Here is a 22333-nt window from a genome sequence, read left to right as displayed (position 1 = left end):
AAACCCAGCTGGCTGGATAAGGAGCAAGCAAGGAAGGACTCCCATGTTTCACTAGCAGCAGGAGCAGGTCTCCCCACATCCCAGGGCCTCCCCAGACCCACTGAGCTGCTGCAGAACCAGACAAGTTTTCCCCATGCCCTCAGCCAAAAGAGTGGCAGCTCCCTGGTGCTTGGGTCACTTCATATGAGAGCAGGGGTGCAACTGTGTCTGTCCTACAGTATGGGACAAGGCCTTAGTAAGCGTAATTGCACTTGCTTCTCTAAGGCCCCAGGAATGCTCTCACTCTGCTGCTGGAAAGAGGACATCCCATCAGATATCTGACACAAATCAGTGTGTGGCCTTTTCACAGTTAGTGTGGACAGGCTGCATTCATGGTCTTTGTCTTACATCTAATCTAGCCAAAACCTTCCTCCAGCTCACGTGTCTCTTCACAAACCTCACCCAGCTCTCTCTGCTGTAATCTGTTTTCACCGAAACCATTTATAGAAGGGAAGAACTCCAGTGCTTCTCCACCCTTGCCTGGCACCAGTAAGAATTTCCTCTGCTGACACGCTTTTGGCACCTGTTCCCCTGCTGACACATGTGCACAGAGGCCATGTCTACATCAGCAAGGAGCTCGACGAGGAAACAAGTACATCAGCCTGTTGGAGCAGCTGGTGGTGGAGCTGCTGTTCAGGGGTTTTACAGGGGCCTACATTTAGCCTCATCCCTCAGACAAGATGTCTCCACACACGTGTGGCTGAAGCTCTCCAAAGGACAGGCCGGGCTCTGGTTGAGGCCTCTGGCCCTGTGAGGGGCAGGAGCACTTCCCAGGCGTTTGGGAAGCGTAGTTCATGAGGATGGCAAAGGCAGGTCAGTGAGGGCCATGGGTGTAGTAGGCGACTGCGAGGATAGGCCCCAGATCTCACTGCTCTGTACCATAGAGCTCACATAGAGTGAGAGAAGAGAAATCTGACCCAGATCAGCAACGGAATCAATATGATGCTTGGAATGCTCATAGAGCCCCTGATCCACAGGTACACAAACCAGCACCCCCTTGGCCTCAACACCATGTCCTGCTCTGGGCACAGGCTCTGCTCCTCAGCTGGGAGCAGATAGATGGCCCTTGGCATCACACAGCACTTGTGACCAAGGCAGGAAGGAAAGCACGGTTCTTTCACTACAGGCCTGGACTGTGATCCAGGAGGACCTGACCACAGAGCATTGGGCCAGAACAACATTACCATGCTTGCTAAGTTATTCAAGTCATTGTTTGCAGATAGGAACACCAATCCATCCTTCCCATTGCTCTGTACACTAGGCAGCGAGCACCTGGAGATGGATCTGCAGGCCTGAGGACTCTTCATCTCTGTCATGCATCTGGAGAAGGCAACATTTGCCATCAAATTACCAAAGTTACTCTTAGCAGATGTGGCTTCTGCCTCTCAGCTTGTACCAGTTGCTTTATGTAAATGTCACTTTCCTGCCTAAGAAGGAGAAAAATCCACCTGCACTGGTGACACCTCAGTTTCAGTGAGTTCAAAAGGCAGAAATATTCAGCGACAGTAAAGTTCCTTGCAGAGCTGATTGAAATTGCTGGCAGAAGTAAGAGAAATGAGAGTTGGCCATCATTCCTGTAAGAAGCTCTTAGGAAAGAGCCTGCCCTTCATCAGAGCTCAGCTATTTCTGTGATTATGTCCATCTGCCCATAATTATACTGATTCTGCTCTGTAACGCACTGTCAGGACTACTGATCCCTATCCAAACTCCTGCTGCCTTCCTGTCTGGATTAGGATGCCAGCTTGGGTTAAAAATTAGAGAGTGAAATTGCTTCAATATCTGATTTAGCCCCTTCCTCCTCCCATCCTGCTTTGGGTTTGGGATGTGCTGGTCAGCATCCCTCTGGGAGACAATTAATTAGGAACAGATCAGCAACTGGCAGCTGTCTCACAAGGACAACATCTCAGATATGGGACAAGCTGGAGTCTCCCACTTCGACCCTGGTGCAAGTCCAAGACACGCTTGCTTTTGCATCCCAGCACTGACATTCTGGGAGCTGGCAGACAATCAGCATCCCAAAGGCCACAGCTAGCTCAGGTCCCAGTGTTATACTGCTTCAGCTCTGGAGCTGCTTCTGCAGTGAAAGGCTGTGTGTCCCTGCTGGCTCCAGAGGCAGCTTCAGCTCTGGAGCTGCTGAAATGGCCTTCTCTGTATTTAAGGAAAAGTTTTCATTCTAGAGACCAGAAGAAGGGATGTTCTGTTACCATTATTTTACAAGAGTAATATAGTGTGTGCAAGAATGTTCATATCAAGGATGCCACAGAGAAAGGGCAGCGAATCCTCCTGAGGCAAGGAAGCTGTAGGCCGCCATGAGGCCTTCCCTCTGCCTCCTCTGCTCTGGGAAGAACAAAGCAAGGACTTCAGCTGCTCCTCATCCGTCTTGCCCTCCAGACCCTTTGCCATCTTTGTAGCCTTCTTTTGTATGCTCTGGTCCTGCAGAGACTTGTGGCTGCCCAGGTGCAGGAGCACTGACAGCAGGCATGGAGGGTTGTCTGGCACCTCTTTCCTCACCCCCAGTGACCACACGCTGTGGGAGACCCCAGGGAGAGGCAGTAAGGGAGATGGAACTCCTCACCACATTCATGTCATTTCACATACTTTGATTATGGCTAGAAAGAGTTTTTTCTTTTGAATTAGGAAGATCTTCATTTAATTGAGCACAGGAATAAAGAGGGGAACTCAGCTGTGAGATTGGTGGACACATATTTGTCCTTAAAAAAGCAAAAATTTACCCTTTAGAAGAATCCTATTTGTGTTTCCTTTCTAAGAGGCTTTTTCCTTTCAAAGGAGCACTGGGAGGATGATTGGTATTTCTATTACTAGATCATTTTTGAAGCCTGAATTCTACTCCAATACTATTTTGATTTATAACTGTAAAAATAAAAATAAATAAAACCACATTTTCTGAAACAGACAGAAGAAGAATTACTTGGGAGTGGGGATGAATATTTTAGCTCTGTCTCCCTGTTAACCATTGACCAGAAAGGCAACAGCAGTTCTGAGAGGCCAAGTTGCCAACCACTTTTCCAGCATCAGAGCTGATTCTGTGCACAATGGCAGCACTGGAAGGAGAACCTTGAGGACCTTCACCCAGGTGAAGGCTCTGTGGATGCCTCAAGAAACTTGAGTGCCTCCGAGGGACAGGGCAGTCATACTGATCCCAGGTGAATTCAGGAAAGACCCCCATTCCACCACATGCAGCCAGGAGTACACATTAGACGTCTGTCCCAACCTTCCAGGCAAGAAGCTAACACATGGAAGAGGAAGCATAAGCTTCAGACAAGACATACTCAGCATCCTGCTTTCAAATAACAGTGAATACTCAAGGTAACAATTTCTTCTCATAGGCTCAACCCATAGTTTGGTGTTTGAAATCAAACTAAATCCACACTAAACTTTGGTTAGTCTCTCTACTACTTTAATCAACCTTGATATGCATTTCATTATACATTTTTATACCTTTTTTTCTTCTTGCCCAGAAACATCAAGATAAAAACCAAACTGACATCCTACCCTGTTTTATTCCTCCTCTGTTTCTTTCCCTCATGAAGGCACATTTGAATAAGACATTTAGCTTTCTTAATTGGTCTCTACATTGCTGTCTTATACAAAAATTCATTCTGCCAGACTTAGGTTCCAAAGAGCAGAGCATCCCACCCACCTTCCACAAAAAAATTTAGCAGGTATGCATAGGTCTACAAACAGCATCACCCTCATTTCCTCCAACCAATCTGCACTGAGACCAATGGAGATAGGAAAAAAGAGAAAAATAAAAGACGACCCTCCTGCTGAAAGTCTGACCAAAGAAGAGATAAATAACAACTATGTCTCAGAGACAACAGCAAGAAGCCCCTTAGCTAAAGAAACACTAAATAAATAAACAAAATCTAGCTCAACAACCTTGAAACTCAAATTTTGGACTTCTGAGGGGGATGAAAGGGGCAAAAGTAATTTATTATTTTGTCACCAGGCAACAGAATGCAGTTCCCCAAGGGCCAAGCAGATTTCTCCCAGAAGATACTATATCTGCTATGACAGAGATAAAAGTCATCTTTGTTTAAACAGAAGCCAAAGGTTAAAGAAAGGAGAAACCAATGAATAACAGATCTTCAGAGTTACCCAGCACAACAGAAAAGCTCCCCTTATCCTCCTCCTCACTGCCACTCATTCAGGACAGCAAAACCCTGACACTATTTTTGCTTTGGAAAGAAAAAAAAACCTATTTTTCTTTTGAAAGAAAAGCCAGAAGGCACTTACCTTGCTTCTACACAGCAGTGACGAAAAGATGCAGTCTATAGCCACAAGAAGCCAGATGGGAAGATTAAAGGAAGCATCTGCACCAAAGCCACCCTGTAGGGGAGAGCAGCAGCTCTTCACTGCATTCTCCAACACCGGTCAAAATAGAAAAGAAAAAAAAGATCTTCGTATAACTTAAGCAGGATACCTCTTTGTTTGCTCAGTGCAGCCAGAATTCAAATGTTGCTGGGCTTGATCTCCAACAACAGGAAAAGCAATGGCTTTGCCTTCTTTACTGAAACCCAGCTGCTAGAGAAGAGACAAGGTAGGTTCCTGTATTGTCATCTTCCCTCTGCCAAACTCACATCTTACATAGATTTCAGAAACAGCCTTCCCTTGCATCTGTAAAACAAGAACCTTGTAGCCAGGCTCAGCCAAGTCTGAATCTGACCAAAAACAGAGAATCTGAAAGCCCTTTCAACACAAAATGAGTCTTTCCACACAGCACTCAGAGCCCCACCTGCTGCCTATTTGCCCTCAACCTGTGCAAGCAATTATACCCTACTTGCTTTTGCTCGTTGCCATGGTCCTTCCCACCTGAGAGCCACAACCAAGAGCTGGGGCTTTGAGATCCCATGTACTGCGGAAACATACAGCACAGCCTGATCTAAGCTAGGCATGAGATTTGCCAGAGCTCACAGTTAGAACATCACACTTTCATGATAGCAGATAACCATGAAAATTTGTGGCTTAAGGAGGAATGTTGTCAGTGACCAATTTATGTTATCAGAGACAAGGAGATTAATGTGTAAGTGAAACAGCTGCATGCTGAGTGTCTAAAGTAAAAACAACTTTCTGCCCTTGAGCTCCAAGGAATTCCTTAGCTTGTCCCTTGATTCACCCACTATTCAAGTGCACACAAATTAGCCCCAGCCCTCACATACCTCCTGCTTGCCCTGCTGTGCTGTACCCAACTTCTCTCCCTCTCGCCTCCCACGTCCCTGAAGCTGGCTTTCCTGGATTCCTTTCATCTAGCCTTATTGAACTCCTTCCTTTGAAGCCATCCTTTCTTACCCTCTTCTCCTCTCACTCACACTCTTCCTCTGAGGATGCTGCTCAGATAAGCAAGTTTATGGCCAGCACTGCAGCCTTACATGCTGTTGTACGAGTGTGTCTACATGTGGATTATGAGCTCTGAGATAGCAAAACTGATGTGGTGGGTTTTTTTGTTCTTTAAGTGAACTCCAGTGTTCCCTATGCTCTTCTACCTTCCTGCCAGAACTATCTCTGAAGTTTCTCACCAGCTCTGCAGTGACTGCATCACTGAAGAACTACATGCTCTCCATCAAAATGAAAGACCCAGAGCCAAGAAAAACAGTGCACTAAGACTCCAACTCACCTGTAATGCTGTCCAGCAAAAGCACAGAAAATACAACTACAAATAAATTTACTGAGACGCAGTGGGGGCAATATATCTTTAATTTTTTTGCTTTTGTTTTTTAGTATTACAGTATATTCTTATAAAAAGATACAGATAAAAAGGACACTACAGGATTTGTACATTTAATTCACTTATAGTCTTAAACTGACTAAGAAATGAGGATACGCCAAGGCATTACAGCAGCACACAACCTCCCACATCAGTAAGCAGCACTATACTTTCCAGCTCGGCAGGCAGGGACACCTCCAAAAATGATCTGGAAGTTTCAAACTGAGCAGGCTGGCAGAGGAGGAGAATGGCTGAATACAGTTTGGAAGGGAGAAGCATTGAGCGTGGCTCAGGTACCTGATGTCCTCCTACAATCCTAAAACAGCAAAGGTTTTTGAAAAGAGTGTTTAGGGGCAAGACTGAAGATGGTAAGCAGTGTAGAGGGAGTGGGTTGTCAGTAGCCTGTCATAGAGGCTTTTCTAGATCAGCTGAGTGAGAGCTCCAACTGTTGAACAGCTGAAAGGACCAAGCCCTTTGAAAGCTCTGTAGAACATCTCAACAGCTAAAGCTGTTTACAAGGGGAGTTCTGATCCAGATGTTGCTTTAAATAATGTTGGTGTTAAACACTGTACTGGGTATACTGGATCTATTCCACATTAACACCAGTATCAGAAGACTGGTTTAGAATATCTGTTAAGCATCCAGACTCAAAATGAGGTGCCATAACAGCTTTCTAATCTAATGACATCCTTCTCAGCATAATCTGGCCAGCTTTAGGAGAGTCTGCTCATCCAAACTACTCAGAGCAGTAAATAGCTTTAATATCTACACCTATATTTTCAGTTGGCCAAATTATGTTACTCAAGATGACCTTTTCCACCTTTGATAAGGAAAGTAAGAGTGGCCAACAGCAGCTAAGTGTTTGAATGGCAGACAACCAGAAATCTTCCTAGTTCGGTACAGAAGCCAAAGAGCTGTAGCTAAACATGTGTTATTGCTAGAGACTCCACAGAGAGAAAACCAAACAGCCAAAAAACATTGCTTACCCGGATACTCTGAGGAAGTAGAGTGGAGAGCGAAATCAGAGGGAATCCTTTCTTCCTTGGCTTGTCACATTTTGTCTCACCAACATGTAAACTCTGGTAAGGGTACGATCCATACTTGTACACCTATTTCACCCAGCTTCTCTGGCATTACATGCAGAATTTGAGTTGGAGGTTGAAATTTGAGTTAGCAAATTTGTGTAGCTTAACTCTTCTCAATATTCCCACCACGATTCATGACAAGAAAATGGTTGTTTTTAGAAAGTATTCTGAAATAACCTACTTGCATTAATTCACCACATGCTTTGAAAGACATGCTTTTCCACGTCAATGATTATTAGGGCAGAGTGATTCCTATGAAAGCAAAAGTGAAGTTCTTCCTTGCCTCCCTTCCCACACCAAAGCTGCTCCCACACCACCCCATTCCCTGCTCAGCTTGCTGCAGAATGGCCATGCCGGCTGTCTAGCTGGTGTAATGCCCTGGCACGGTCTCAAGAGTCTTTGCTGTAATGCAGTGTATACATACAAACATAGCAAACTAAAATAAGGCAAAATAAATAGAGGTGTCAGATTTACAGGTTCCCCTTAGAGATTCCTAAAACCATTAAAAAAAAAAAAAAAAATCATTTAACCCCCAAACAAAAAAGAAAAAAAAAAAAAAAAAACAACAAACACAAAACAACCAACCCAGAAACAAAACTGCATATATCATGTACATCATCAACTGTACAACTGATTTCCTTTCCCCTCAAGGAAACTCCTGACACAAGCTTCTCCCGTACAACCCAGCTCAGAGTGCGAGCTTTCCTAAAAAAGAGGGAAGATGCAGCCAATGGAGCTGACCATTACAGAAACACCCGCTCCACAGCCTTCCATCAGGGCCCCTCACGATGCCTTTCCCTTCCTCAAACATTGTGAACACATTACAGAAATGCTTCTGAAGGATGCCCAAGCTGTCTCTCCAGTGGAGATTCTCTCATCCCTGAATATTAGTCCTACTTCTGCTCTTGTAGGGAACCAGTGCCCGGACCATAGCTGTGCTGCAAAGCATGGAAGGGCCTTGCTGCCCTGAAGTCACTTCACTTTGTAGCATTTTCAGAGACTTACGGACAACTGAGAAGAATGACAAAGAGCAAAGGGAGTGGGGTGTGTGGGGGGAAGTTCTGCAGTCTTTTCAGGGGTCATCCTAATGCAATCTGCTTAAGAGCAATGCAAAGACACATAAGTAAGTGAAGAAGCATTAGATCTCTACAGACAAGGTTTGGAGAATTAGAAAGTACCTCCTCTTCTAGTGTGAAGAACTTCATCATAAAATTAGCAACAACTACATTTCTCTAGGAAAAGTATAAAGTAGAACAAGCCCTCAATTATAACCTTTTTCATATTTCCTCCTCTTTTACTTAAAATGCTGGTGCTAAGCACAGCTGCAGGGACAGCAGCAGACCTTAGTTCTTCTCTGTCCCTCAGAATACGATAAAGAAGTTTTGCCTTAATGTAATGCCTCGTGACTGCTTGCAATGCCCACCCAGCCTACAGAGGCACTAGAGGACAAGGATTAGATTTTCCCACCTTTTTTGGCACTTAGCAACTCAATCAAAACTGCACATGAGGAACAGAGCATAGCTGCACTCGCAGCATGCCAGAGACTCCAAGCAGGGATGAACTTGGCTTTGCAAAAAATCTGAAGTTGGGTCCTAGAGCAGATCCAACTACGTCCTTATCTACTTATCTACTGTGGCCAGCCTCATCTCTTAGAGCAGAAGTATTAATGGGACTGTCTGCTTGTCACCACCTAGATGAAATCACTGCTTGCCTCAGTGAGTAACCAAGCTTTTCCCCAATGCTTTTCATGAACATTCACCAAGCAGTGAACAGCCAGGAGAGACCGTTCAGCATGCTGAAAGAAACCTTCAGCCACCACCACTGATTCAAAACAAAAGTCTGGGGCCCTTGAGTGCTAAGAAAGTTGAGCTGCAATGAACCGGGGGCATGACTCTGGGTTTTCTTTCACTTCCAGTAATGTATCTCACAGCTGATTTATTGGAGTTGCACAGTCTCTTATTACTTGTGTATATATCGAGGGGGTGGCAAGGCTACAGCAGCTTTCTCTGACTGTCACTGTGACTGGAGCACTGCGTACCATCATATAACTTTTCATATCACGGCTGAACTGTGTACACAAATGGACAGGGAGATTATCACTCTCTCTGCTTTTGCTACATTTATGGCCTGGCAAAGTGACTTCAGTTTCAAAAAGTACACCGTGAACCTGGTTTGAAAAATACTGGGGTGGGGAATGCTGTATTTATATTCAAGGGTTTTGCCCTGAGGTGTTTCTTCTATAACAGAACTGCCTTGCTGACAGTCTGCCACACTGAACAAGTACCTGGGGAGCAAGCAAGCAGCCGTAAGTTGGACAGAGCCACAGGTCACATCTTCTTGCACCAGAGCTGACCTTGGCACTGGCACTACACTTGAACTTCTGAGTGAGTCCTAAAACCAAGGAGAACAAAGAGGGGGGAAATCTACAATGTTCTAATCCCTGAAAGTATCATCTTTGGAATTCAGGGATTATCCAAATCTAAACTCCACTGTATACCAATTTGGCACATATTACCACCTCTCATATGGCTTACGTGGCATAGATTATATGGCATGCTTCAAAACAAGACAAACAAAAAAAGGGCTGAGATATGGCATGTCTACTTTGGGGAGCAGCAAGGAGCTTGTTAATATAAATTACAAGAGACATTTCTAAAAATCCACTTTGTAATTTGAAATAAAAATGCTTATAAAAGTGAGAGTTAAACTTCCAAAAACCTTTATGAAATACAGTCTTTCTTCTACAAGGTGCTTGTGTCTGCTGCAATGGATATTGCTGTTAATAGCTAATCCCAGAAGGGCGATGGGATAATAAGGGAGGAGAATGCACCCAGCTCTTGTAAGATACCAGCTCTTTACGATGAGTGTTATACAGAGGCGCGGCAGTCTGGAATGTTGTAAATAGGGAAACTGTAGGGTGGGAGTCTCAAAATTCAGTAAACAGTGGAACATTAGAGTTTAACAATTCTAAATTTTTTCTTCTTTCCATAGTTTACATAATTATTTTAGTGTTTGGAAAACCACCGCTGTTGGCTTCTCCAATATTGGTAGTGTGTAATACTGATCAGGCAGCGTGTATGGCAGAAGTTCTATTCTGCAGACTCAGTGCTGAGCCTGAGGTTAAGTGACATTCATAGAGAAACAGAACCAAAATACTAAAGTGACTAATGGAGCTTTTTCCATTTCCCTGGGATTCCTTGACACTTTGTGATGTTTACTGTTGATATATAGTTTGTAAATGTAGGCCTCTCTTCTCAAATGCTGTTTCCTTCTTGTCTAAGAAGAAGAATCCATCACAATTTATTTATTTTCATTTTTCCCTCTCCAGAGTTGATAATCAAAAGGGATGACAAGATTGAAGAAAAAAAAAAAGACAAAAAAGGGTCATGGGAGCCCACAGAATTGAATCCCCTTCCAAGAGCCATGAAGATAAATCAAATTTAGAATTCAAGCATCTTCTTGGGGTTATCTGCTTTTTCACTGTGTGCTTTGTAGGTGCAGTGTAAACACAAATTTCTTTTTTTCTTATGAATTAACCCGTTTCCAAAGCCTGCTTCACTTACACGACTTTGTGTCCTCCTGGAAAAAAAAATCTCCATTTTCCTTATGGAACCTTCCATTGGTTCATGCTAAGTAATCCCTTCTAAATGAAAAAGGCTGTGGCCTGTACAGCTCTCCTTTGACATCACTGATATCTTACTGAACTATGTGATTATCCTAGATAGGATTGGGGTGCATGCAATAAATCATCCTGCTATGCAGAAAGACCAGTCCATTCCCACAGCAGTTGCAGCCTGTATCAAGTGGAAAAGAAGTCTTACTTCTTGCAGCTTGCAGTCCCATTTGCTTTTTGCCCACTTGTGACATGTGAATGATACTCAGGAGCTTCCAATTTCCATCGGGTGGCACTAAGGAATCTTGCACACATGGATAAGAAATGTTCAGCTTTTTCCTTCCCACACTCCAGCAATTACAACAGGCTCCACATCCATCCAGGTGAAATCCCAACCTGTTAGTGGCAGTTTTCTAAACAAAAGCCACGACTTCTTTCCTAGTAGATGAATTTCAGAACTTTGAGGCTCAACCATCGATATATTCCAGAAAACTGTTTCTAGAAAAGCAGAATCCAAAAGACTTTGGCAAAGTATTTTATGTCAATCCTGATTTTCGAATTCCATTTTGTTCCAACTTCCTTCTGAGCATCACTTGCTTTTAGACAGTATAGGCCATACAAGAACACTATACAGAATATGAGATCAAAAGCATTTTTCAAATGCTGATCAATGGCTTATAAAATCCAATTCTGGGAGGGACCTTGTAACCTCAAGAACTACATCTTGACAAGAGCCTGAAGGCCAGTATAGCAACTGAAGAAGCAACAGGTATTTACCAAACTGTTCTGAAATTAGTCTTGCTTATTATCAGCAAGATGGAGATTATAGTTCATTTTCACTTTGGCACACAGAAAATTATCCTTCTCCAGCCACAAGGCTGTCTGCAAGGCCCAGTACTTTCTGTCATCATCATGAGGCCTTTCATGACACAATCAACTCCCAGAAGCAAATCTGTCAGGTCTGCACGGCCCAGTCACAGACCCTGCTGGCTCCACAGAGGCACTTTTATAATGGTTCAAATTTGGAGCGCAGAGGAGGGATGAGAGGAAAGCTGATCAATGGAAAGGTAATGTCTCTACCCACAGACCGAAGAAATCCTTTGGGGCAGCTGTCAGCCAGGCGCCATTGCACACATTCATCTTCCTTGTTCTGCTCTTTTTCTTCACTTATTTTGGTTGATTATTTTTCTTTCTCTGGTAATTAATAATTTAGTTTTGTCACCACCCGCTCCCGGCTTGTTTCTAAGCCTTGGTTCCCCGAACGCTTGCGATTACGCTTGAGTTTGGATAAGTCCTTGTCAAAGACTTCTCCTGACCTCAATGCTGACACCAGGTCATCAAACTCCCCAGTCTCTTCAGAAATGCTTCCTGCTTTTGCTTTCTTTTGACGCCTCTCTTTTTCCCTCTGCTCTTTCAGCTGTGGAGAAAGAGACAGGTCTTTAGGATTCTCTGACCGAGATGCCAGATCACTACAGACATTGTGTTATGAAGCATCTAAAATGTGTTAGTACTGTTTGGAAATAAAAGGATCAGGATCCTACCCGTAAGGCCACCATGTGTTCCAAGGGCAACAGAGACCATACTGCGCTTCCTTACTCTTGCTCAGGTGAGCAAAGAGCGCAAGAGGTGAGGAATGAGCAGCATCATCTGCTTGCCTCACAAAGCATTACCACCCCAGGGCGAAGAGTACCAGCTGTGCTCACGTTATCTAACCTGGTGAGTTTAAAGTTAGTCTGGATGTTTCTGCACAAACCAGTCACCACTAGAATCACAAACAGCTTTGCTTGTAGGGCATAGGTAGTCATATTCAAACAGGCAGAAAGGTCATGTTCCTTCAGAAGGAGAAAAATAAGAAGTGGAATTCATCAGATGGCCACAAGCTAAACATACTAGACAAGAAAAATAGTGTAGCATGTTGTGGAGATGGGGAAAAGAAAGAATATTGCCTTGAGTCCAGAAAGAGAAAGTGATTATAAATAGAAACAGCAATGAAACAGGACTGCTGATTTTACCATTTCACCAGGGAGCTCAATTATCCTACACACTGCTCAGCTCCAAGATCAGTGGAAGTACTAAGGCACAGCTATGGCTCCCAGGATGCAGGTGGCTCACCTTGCAGTAGTCCCATGTTGCAGGAGAATTCTTCTCATAAGCAAACAGCAACCTCTCAGTACATCAGGCCTACTAAAGCTTCTTAGAGCTTTAACAGGGGGCTCCTACACTTTCTCTGCTGGCTGAGAGGAAACTTGAGACTAAATCTTGGCCTTTTATCTCTGTGTCCAACAGTTCCAAGAAGTCTGCTGGCGTCCTAGAGTTCTACCTCTTTCCTCTTCTGAAAGGAGTAAAAGGGTTCTTTTGGCAAAGGAAACTTCACAAGTAGCAATTGCCTTCAGTTAGGAGCCAGGCAACAGCCGAGGTTAAACTGTTGGCAGGGTGGAAGGACGAGGGAAAAGCTGGGCTGTTCTCACTTTCAGGAAAGCCTAAGATTAGAAGGGGAGGCTGGTTCACATGAACCCTTGGGGTTATACACATTGGTCTCCAAGAGCAAAATCAACAATGCAGAAAAGCTCACTTGCCTCATCAAGGTCTAACACAGCCTCTGTAATCAAGGCATTAAGGCTGCCAGTGCAGACTACAGCAGGGCATTTACTGTGTCACCGTACACTGTCAGGGAACAAGAACACAGCAGATGATGATACAGTCTGAGTGGAAGCTGCCCAGCTGGCAGGACCTCACTCCAAGAACTTTTACACAGAGCAAGCAATCTGAAAGCAGGCAGACTAGCTCCATGGAGGGACAGCACCATCCTGCAAAGTACCTTGACAGAAAAAATAGGACTAGATTTGGATATTTGAACTCAAAAGAAGAGAGATTTAGAAGCCAAACTGCAAGTATTCTTTTTTGACAGCCCCCAGGAAAAATGCCATCATTTGTGAAGAGAAAGATGACAAAGAGGTGGCAAAGGAAAGGACATAAAACAGTGACAGGGCATCAGCACTTGAACTGCTTTTGTCAACGTTTCTCTCTGAGAAATGAACAGATTATGAAGTAAAACGCCTTCTTTTGCCCAAGTTCTCACCATGGCTTCCATGCGTGCCCTGCGCTCCTCTTCTTCCTTTTTCTTCCTCATATTCTCCAGATCTTGCTTTGCCTCTGCAAATGACTGTAAGAAAGTGTCAAAGATGCCAAAAAATTCATCTGGCTGCATCTTGCCCTCATTTTCTCCAAAATGCTTCAGTGCCTTGGCGTACTGTCAAAGGGGCAGAAAACACAAAAGCAACAATTAGGCAGGCAATCCACTGAAGACAGCGAGGAAAGCTTATGCATAACTACACGTGTAATTCAGTACCCCCTGAGTGTTCACGTGCAGAGAAGAAACTGCCTCCCCATGCAGTAACCAAAGTGCCTCTATTACGGCAGGTGCCTGTGTCCTGGAGAATCTGCTCTATTGGTCGTTCTTTGGGCAACACAGGACAATGGTAGTGGGGAGCACTATCTATCCACTCACATTAGAAAAAAGTATTCAATGCCTGAGGCTGATGGAGCTATTTCAGAGAGCGACCATCTGGCCACATCTCAGCTGCAGCTGTGGGTCAGCAGGGGCATGAAAGGCAACAAGCTAGTTGGGGAACAACTACCAAACAAGTAATTCTAGTTCATCCCAGCCAATCTAGCCCTTCCACCTTCTCTTTCCCCCTCAATTTCACTTTTAAAAGGGCCAGATTTAGAGATTTTGTATAATAACGTTGTAGCCTATCCTCTCAGGAGCCTTTTACTACGTCATCCATCACTCTGGAATCCTGAATCAGTGTTGCCTGGGAGAGAGGAGACTATGGACAGACACAGCATGAGAGAGGGACAAGGAAAGCAGCCAGGGCTGCAGGGCAAATTTAAAAGAGTGAATACATCACAAATGGCTTTTATTTTAATAGGGAAATGTTGAGATTGCAGGACACATGGAGAGAGCCAACTGGCAGGACTTCAGTCACAGGGCTGTCCTGATCTGGGTATGGTAAATTCACAGCAACCCTGGCTCTTGGACACAAGTCCTGCAGTACTTGTACTCTCTTCTTTGCTCCCTCATACTCACAAACATGCCCCTGTACTCACCCAGATGTAACTCAACTGCATGCACAGATAGTCTGCATACAGCATGTATGCCTATATCTACTCTCATATAGCCATACACATCCCAAAACTACATTACTGCCCAACCACCCTCTCTCATACACCTTTGCACTGCAACTGACAGAACTAGAGATACACTCCTGATTCTAACGCTGCCCCGATGTGCAGTTCCCCTAGCACCTTCATGCACCAGCGCTGAAAAACACAGCATCCTCACAGACATCCCTGCTCACCAAAACAAAACCAGTCTCTCCCAAGCAATGGACTGGTTTCCAATAATCTTCTGTGTCTATTCAGTTCATACCACGATAGCCCAGCTTCCCTTTCCTTAGGTGCTCTTGCAGAATGGAAAAGAATAAGAACAGTCCAGGCTCAGATCCCAAGCATAAAATGAATTTGGAAGCAGGACTTATGAAACCCTCTGGCTCCGTACCAGGTAAAGCACAAACAATGTCTCCCAGTTAACTGCAGGGGGAAGAAATCTCCAAGGAAAGCAGCTTCCTTCTGGCACAGCCTGAGATATCCAGCATCTCCCCTCCACTGCTTTCACTGCCAGGCCCACAAACCAGTTTGAAGCTTTTTTTTTTTTCTTTTTTTTTTTCTCTTTATAAAGGCTGTGTTCTCAGCCAGAAACAAACAAAGAAACTCAAAGTATCTGAGGAAAAAAAAAAAAAAGAAAAAAAAAGCATTGGAAGGAATGCAAGTTGCTTTGAGCTACCAAACATGGCAGGAGTTGAAGGAAGCACTACAGCAGCAGCAAGTCATGGAGGGATTTCAGAATATGGAAATAGCAACAGACTACTTCTCTGTTTAACTCTGTTCACTGAAACCTCTGAAGATATATATACATGTGTACGCACCTACTACCTCTGTCTTCCTCTCTATATTCTTTCAATATATGTCTACTTAAATATACTGCCACAGCTGCCTGAGCACACAGAGGTCACAGTAGGTGTGCTATCTGGAATCCTTTCTCACTTAATTTGTGGTTAATCCCTATGAAAACTGAAAGAAAAAAAAATAAAAGGACAAATTCAAATTACGAGCAACAATTGGAGTCAGCAGCTAGGAGGAAGGCTTATTAGCCCCACAGGGGTTTCCTAGTCTTTTAAGTTAGGAGGCTGAGGAGAGGGTCATTGTCTGAGGATCTTGGATGCTACATATATGGAAGTCTCCATTAGAGGGTGGTGTCGTCTGCAAATGTTCCGCATGTAGTCTGGCACCATCTGCCAGCGCCAGCTAATTCTTGCCACAGAGGGGCTTTTGACATTGTGTCCTCCCTGCCACAGAAAGGAGGAAAAGTATTGATGTGCTGGAAGGACCAAACAACCTAGGAGTCCTCCAGAGAAACTCATGAATATAAAGCGTCTACGACAGACCGCTCTGCTTTTATTCCTCCTTGTGTTTCTTCCATCACGTGTGCTCTGTCAAAGTATCAGTGCAGGATGAGGGTCAGTGTGCTGCACAGTACCTAACAGCTGCCCTCCTGGCTCAGGGTGCTCCAGGCAGAACAGTATTGAGCAACCTTAGCAGTTCTGAGCCTCAGCACAATTTGTGGCAGATAGCCACAAATTTTGTGTGATCCTGCATGAGTCATTCAGCTGCTCCAGGTGCAGACTGCCTCCCTGTATAACACTGCATAGTCTGCAAAATAGGTAGCGCAGTCCTCATGCACAACACTTGCCCCATCTCTGGAGGCATTCAAGGTCAGAATAGAATGGAGCCCCAGGCCACCTGAGCTGATGGGTGGCAACCCTGCCCATGGCAGGGGGCTGGAGTTTGATGATCTTTAAGGTCCTTTTCAACATATGCCATTCTATAATTCTATGATTCCCAGAATTCTGTGATGTGCTATAATATCATGGAGCAGAGTTTGAAACTTGCTTATTCCATAAGTCATTTGGGGACAGATGGCATACAAAAGCAAGATGGAAAATTGTTTCAGTTTCATGTAATAAAGGATGGTATATCTTTTTTTCATTAAAAAATTCATTTCCACACTATTAGGGACCCCAAGCTCCATGATATAACAGGTCTGTAAGCTCAGTGCCAGCTCTGCTCCCTCTGCCAAACTTTCCACTGAATTCATCCCTTTGCCAAAGCAAATCGCTTAGACAGTTGTTTATTTTAAAAAGCTATTTCATCAAGGAGAGGAAAAGCAGGACAGCAGTGTGCAAACTCTTGGCTCTGCTTGCCACTGAAATGTTAAACAGTGGCAGAAGAGCACTGGAAATGGGGTTCTGTGAGGAGGAGGAAAAAAAAGCTACAACAAAAATTTCCCACTGTCTGTGCTGTCCACTATCAGTGGAGAAGCCAATGCAAAAACGAATTATATCATGCAACATGAACCGTCTTCCCCAGACAATAATCCTGAGTTTGCTGTTGCAAAGACTCCAATCTGTACCAACGCAGTTCAGATAAAATTCTGCTCTCCTGTATAGGGCAGATGCAGATTAGTTAATAGAAAGAGACCCACTAATCTCAGGCAGGACTGTGCCCAGCTCTCTTTGCAACTTCAGATCTCTAAAAGGATTCTCCCAGGAGTTGAATGGTACCTCTGGAAGTACCTACATTGTAATCTGGATACAAGCGCTATAGACATTTCTGATATATTATGTTCCATCTTGCCCTGAATCTGCAGTTCTACGCACAGGAGCTACACAATTTATGTACCAAATGGTTGTTTCTGACAGCAGGCTGTAGTGCCTGCCCATAAACGTACCCTGCCCTGATTTCCTCAGTCTCTGACCCAACCTCTTCCTTATCCACTGGCCTCAGAGTCTGACAGAAAACACCAGTCTCTAAAAACGAATGACTGAAGAGCACAGTCAATGGCATTCAGAGTGCAGTATTTCATTATTTTCATAACATTCTGCCATTAATGGCTATTTTCTTAAACGGATTTTGGCTTTCACCTCCTTGCTGCTCTTCAAAACAGTTACTACATGTGCTAAGCTTATTAAATGCACGTGCAGATTCCGAATTCGAGTCTCTCCCATGATAAATATAAACACTCTGACTCACAGTAGATGTCATGAGAAAATCTGGAGATGGACACTTTTCCTACCCTCCCCATCAGCCCTGCCTGAACTGAAACCTCCCTTGTGCCTCTGAAGAGCAACATAGGCTTGATTTTCAAAATGAAACCCCAACCCCCTTTGGAGTCATGCAGCTACGACATGACTACCAACTATATAGGAATGATACTACCTTACTAAGCTGACTGCTCTTCTAGGAGGATCCAAAACACTTCACAAATGGGTTTGTTATAAACCTCACACAAAGTAGAAGAGTTATAAAGCAATAGTTATGTCCGTATCTGTCAGCATTCAAGGATACTGTAAAGTTTCATGTAGGGCAAATGTCACTATATTCAAGTAAGAAAATAAAATTCACACAATGGGAAGACACTGTTACTCCCCTTGGACATTTTCTTTGCTTCCCCACAGGAAACTAAGAGAAGAATTTTCACACGCACAAAAAAAAAAAAAAAAATCAACTTTTTTTTTTCCTGAATGAGAAAGTCATCTTTTTGTCTGCTAAAACATGTGAAAACTGGTGAAAAGAATTTCACTTTCTCCTGCCCACAACTTCCAGTTTATGGGAAATGGCAAAAAGCATTATCCCTTGATCTAATCTATATATTCCTTTATAAAGTGGTATTGAAAGTGAGAAGAACACAAAAAGAACAAGAACCAGCTGTGCTGGGGAGCCTATTTAAAAAGCAGGTCTAAGTTTGCAATCACTTCTTCACTCCGCCATCTGTTTACTGCATGAAGATAAGTACAGTTACAAAGCTTCCGCTGCAAACACGGATGTCTCCATCTGACAATTTGGCCCTTTAAGTTTAAAATATCACTTCTTCCCCATGACCACTAGCAGTAAATAATCCTGTTTCAGAAAGAAAGCCAAAAAAAAAAAAAAAACAAACCAAAAGTGTGGGATTGTGATAAATATCCTCCATAGAGAAGGCCAGTACCACACCTTGTAATGGAAGGTTTCCAAAACTTCAATACTGAAATGATTTTTGCCTGTACACAATATTCCAAAAATAAAAGCTTCCCAGGTTTGAAAAGATAATTTGTATTGTTTTAAATGCCAGCTGAGGAAACATGGCTCCGATTAACTCATGGCAATCAATTAGCCACATCTATATTTAGAAAGATATCCAACTCCAGCTGTTAAAACTAGGACTTCATTATTATTAATAAATCTGTGAACCAGACGAATTCTTCCTGGGCCCCTTTAGATGTTTTTAAAAGCCCTCCCTTTCCCACTACTTTTTTCTTTTCATTATTTGCTTTGCTTTGAGAAATGTAAAAAGAAGAGGATAATCAGATGTTTTAGTCTCTCTCTTTAATTGGCTAGTTATAGTATGTTTCCATGGTTAAAAAAAAAAAAAGAAAAAAAAGTTTGTGATTCAACAAACACAGGGAGACCACTGAGAATGGAAGATGTTATAGGCTTTGCAAAGCACATCTGGTTTGTTGAAAATTTTCTACTTTTTTTTTTTTTCTTTTTTTTTCTTTTTTAAAGAAACAGAGGAAAAAGAGGAAGAAGGGAGGGGAAAAATAATATGAGGCAAACATGAGAAATAGCTCAGCATTGGTAAGGAACAGACAGTTCTCTTTCAGGAGTCCAAAAGCAGCTTACTGCCAGCGCAAGAGCCAAAGCCATAGGTTGAGCAGAAGTTGGAAAAGCATGCATTCAAATATAGCGAGGAGAAGGTAGAGAAACATTTCCTAAGCATGTTATAGTCATTAAAATAGAGCATCTCTTCTTGTTAAGGGCGTTATGTTGCCTATGGCTAAAAATGTGTGCAACAACTTCCAGACATATTGGTCCATCTGCAGGGAGACTTTCTGGTTATTTTTAAAGCAAAAGAACACAGTTTTTCTGCAAGTTTCTGATCAGGGAAAGCAGCACTGCTGTTAGATGTGTACCATTTGCTGGTTTTTATCCCATAACTGACACCATAAACAAATTGGGCTTTAAGCCTCTGTGTGTCAAAGGAAAGGATCACATCTATCTGTAACATCAAACCAAAAGCCAAGGAGAGTCATTCACTTCCAAAAATGTGCACCTAACTGTAATGAAGTTGAAAATGTACCCAACCATAAAATAGAAGCCTCCAAACCATAGCACCTCGTGTTCTTCTCATTGAAGGCATGGAATGTAAAATACTGGTTTTGTGATTATAAAGCAAGTACAGTGTGAACATTACTATGCTGGAAGTGGTTTGAATATTCTCAAGCAACAAGATAACAATGAAAAAATTAGGCATATTATTCTCCACAAAATTTTGTCACAATACTAGCAAGTGTTATATTGCCAAGCTTTGTCTTCAAAGTGAAGTAGTAACTACTGCCCACTGGCATTTGCTCTAGCTAGCTCAAGCTGAGACCCTGTAGCTCCCTGTTACATCTGCAAGTCAATATTACCAACATTATCTCCACAGGAAGGAAATGCTTTGCAATTCCCAAATGACATTACTGCAGAGTAATCAGATGAATAAAGAGTCTTAATATCCACATCCTTGGCCTGTATTCTGTCTAACCTTCAAAATCTAAAGTCTAGCAATCCAAAGGCACAGGTTTCATTAATAATGCAACAGGTCCCTTAACACTGCTTATGTATCCCTGCAAGGACTGACACCAGGAGTGGAAACAACTCAATCCAAAAGAAATAACACATTTGCTTCATGAAGCCAAGTACTTTTAACATGCCAGCCAACAAGGGTAGATTTGCCATTACATACCGTTTACTTTAGAACTTGCTCTTCTCTAAACATTTTCATATGCTTATAATCTTTTCCTATAAATTCTTCCTCATTCAACTGAGAGACAGAGGGATTAGTGCCAGATTCCAATCATCAGCAAAGAACAAGCACCTCCTTAGCTGTGCAAATCTGGTAATGGAGGTGCAGACAGTAGAAGAACAAAATGATCACAGCAGCACGTGAAGAGTAACGCACACACGGTGCTGGCTTTGTTAGAAGGATTCAAAAAGGTCTGACAAACCGTGAATGTTTGGGATCACTGTCCTTGCAGTGAAATACAAGCAGTGACAAAGAAGTCTAAGTGGAAAAGATCAGGTATTCAGGGTTATCAAACTACTCAAAGGTGCACTTTTAAAGGAAAGAAATGAAGTGCAAATGGTCCCAGTTGAATGAGCAGGGTGGGATGGAGGTCACTATCACTGATTACCAAATGAACTCTTTCAAGGGATTGGTTAAAAGGCAGTTCCTTCAACATAACAGCACTGACATCACCATCACAGTTCCATGCCACACACAGATAACATTATGTGTTAGGGTAGATTAGCAAAAGCAGGTAAGGGCACTGCATGTTCTCTTAATCCTAAAATGTGTTGTAAATTGCTACGGATCAGATTACAAAAAGACAGAAACTTCAGACTAAAACACCGTCAGTGTCTATTATCATTTTTACTCCATTTCCAGTATCTAAAATTCCTGCTTTCACTTTGATGAATGCTTTTGTCTCAATCAAGGCTTCAGAAGGTATTCATACCTTGTCTCTAGCATCATTGAGGAGGTCTTCTAACTCTGAGAAGCTGAAACTGGCAACAGTGATGAAATCACTCATGACAGGAACAAACCTGTCCCCTGATTCCCGTATGCGCCTCTTCTGATAATCCAGCTCCTGAAAGAGAAGAAGATACACAGACAGGCAATCATCAAAGACTTCTCACTGAGAAATAAGGGAGTGGGGAAGCTCACATATTTCGCTCAGTACAGAGCATGCTCTGTTTCCAAACCTCATGCACTAATTCAAAATTCTAACTCAGAAACCCATTTCTCACTAAATCCAAGGTTCTGGCCTCGCAACGTGAGACAGAAGCCTAACGTGGGAAGAAAGAAAGCCTCAGTTATGGTTTCCTATATCCTAGAGTAACCACCACTCCCACGAAAACCACCAATGTGTTGAATTTCTAAAGTAACCTTGGTATCAAGTACTTAAAATACTCCAGATGTTGTTTCTCTTTTTTAATTTCGCTTTGTGTTTTATTTCTCTCTACACAGAATGACAAGTTCTATGCAAAATGAAAAATAATAAGGAATGTAGGAGAACTGGAAAATTTTAATTGTGAGTTTCTCTCCATCTTTTCTTTGCATGGTGGCTCAAAAGGCTGTATTCTTGGAGCAGTGCACACACATGCCTTATCTACAGATTGTGCTTCCTAGCGTTGAACTCCTCTTTAGTTCTCTGAAAAGCACCTTCTAACCATCAAAAAAAAGATGCCAAAATTGGTTCTATTCAGAAGAACAAGCTGGAAAACAACATTTGCTAGCACTCTGCTTAACGAGCAAGCATTTGCTTGGATGTTACAAAAAAGTCATGGATTTATAAAAAATGGAGCAACAGAAAACTAAACTTTGTTTATCTGCTACTAAAAAAAATAAAAATAATTCTTTCTGGCTCAAGTTCTTAATATTGAGCCAAGATTACTGATATTATCCCTTCCCATACTCTAGTCACCACATTTGTGGCACTGAAAAAGCTACAAAGCTTCTTAAAATGACTAAGTTCTTGTAAGACTGGCACCCTCCCATGTCTGTGCTTGGTTTGTGTGCAGCCAATGGTCTCAAGGGAACAATGAAATGGTAATCTGGTATTTTATTCTCAGCTGAATAATCAGTGGGAATGATAAGGTCTTGCTTTCCCTGTAGGGAAATCAGCATGAAACAGCAGGTCAAGCTATGATCTGACCCTCTGTTCCCTT

The 22333-nt window shown here is 42.9% G+C and overlaps 1 protein-coding gene across 5 annotated transcripts in view; it reads right to left on the bottom strand.

Annotated features, from left to right (window-relative positions):
• Positions 1-5736: 5736 nt before the first annotated feature.
• DAAM2 (dishevelled associated activator of morphogenesis 2) overlaps positions 5737-22333 on the bottom strand; it is a 164085-nt gene continuing 147488 nt past the window's right edge. For all 5 annotated transcript variants that reach the window (XM_042877893.1, XM_042877888.1, XM_042877900.1 and 2 more), the window contains 3 exons: positions 21121-21252; positions 13542-13712; positions 5737-11879 (listed from right to left, as the gene is read on the bottom strand). In XM_042877893.1, coding sequence (XP_042733827.1) covers positions 11664-11879; positions 13542-13712; positions 21121-21252 — 519 coding nt within the window. In that variant the 3' untranslated portion in view covers positions 5737-11663. The remainder of the gene's footprint in view (positions 11880-13541; positions 13713-21120; positions 21253-22333) is intronic.

Source organism: Lagopus leucura, unplaced genomic scaffold (genome assembly GCF_019238085.1).
Source record: "Lagopus leucura isolate 7727_CA_CO unplaced genomic scaffold, USGS_WTPT01 Super-Scaffold_73, whole genome shotgun sequence".
Lineage (NCBI taxonomy): Eukaryota > Metazoa > Chordata > Aves > Galliformes > Phasianidae > Lagopus > Lagopus leucura.
This window is presented reverse-complemented; position numbering and strand designations above follow the sequence as displayed.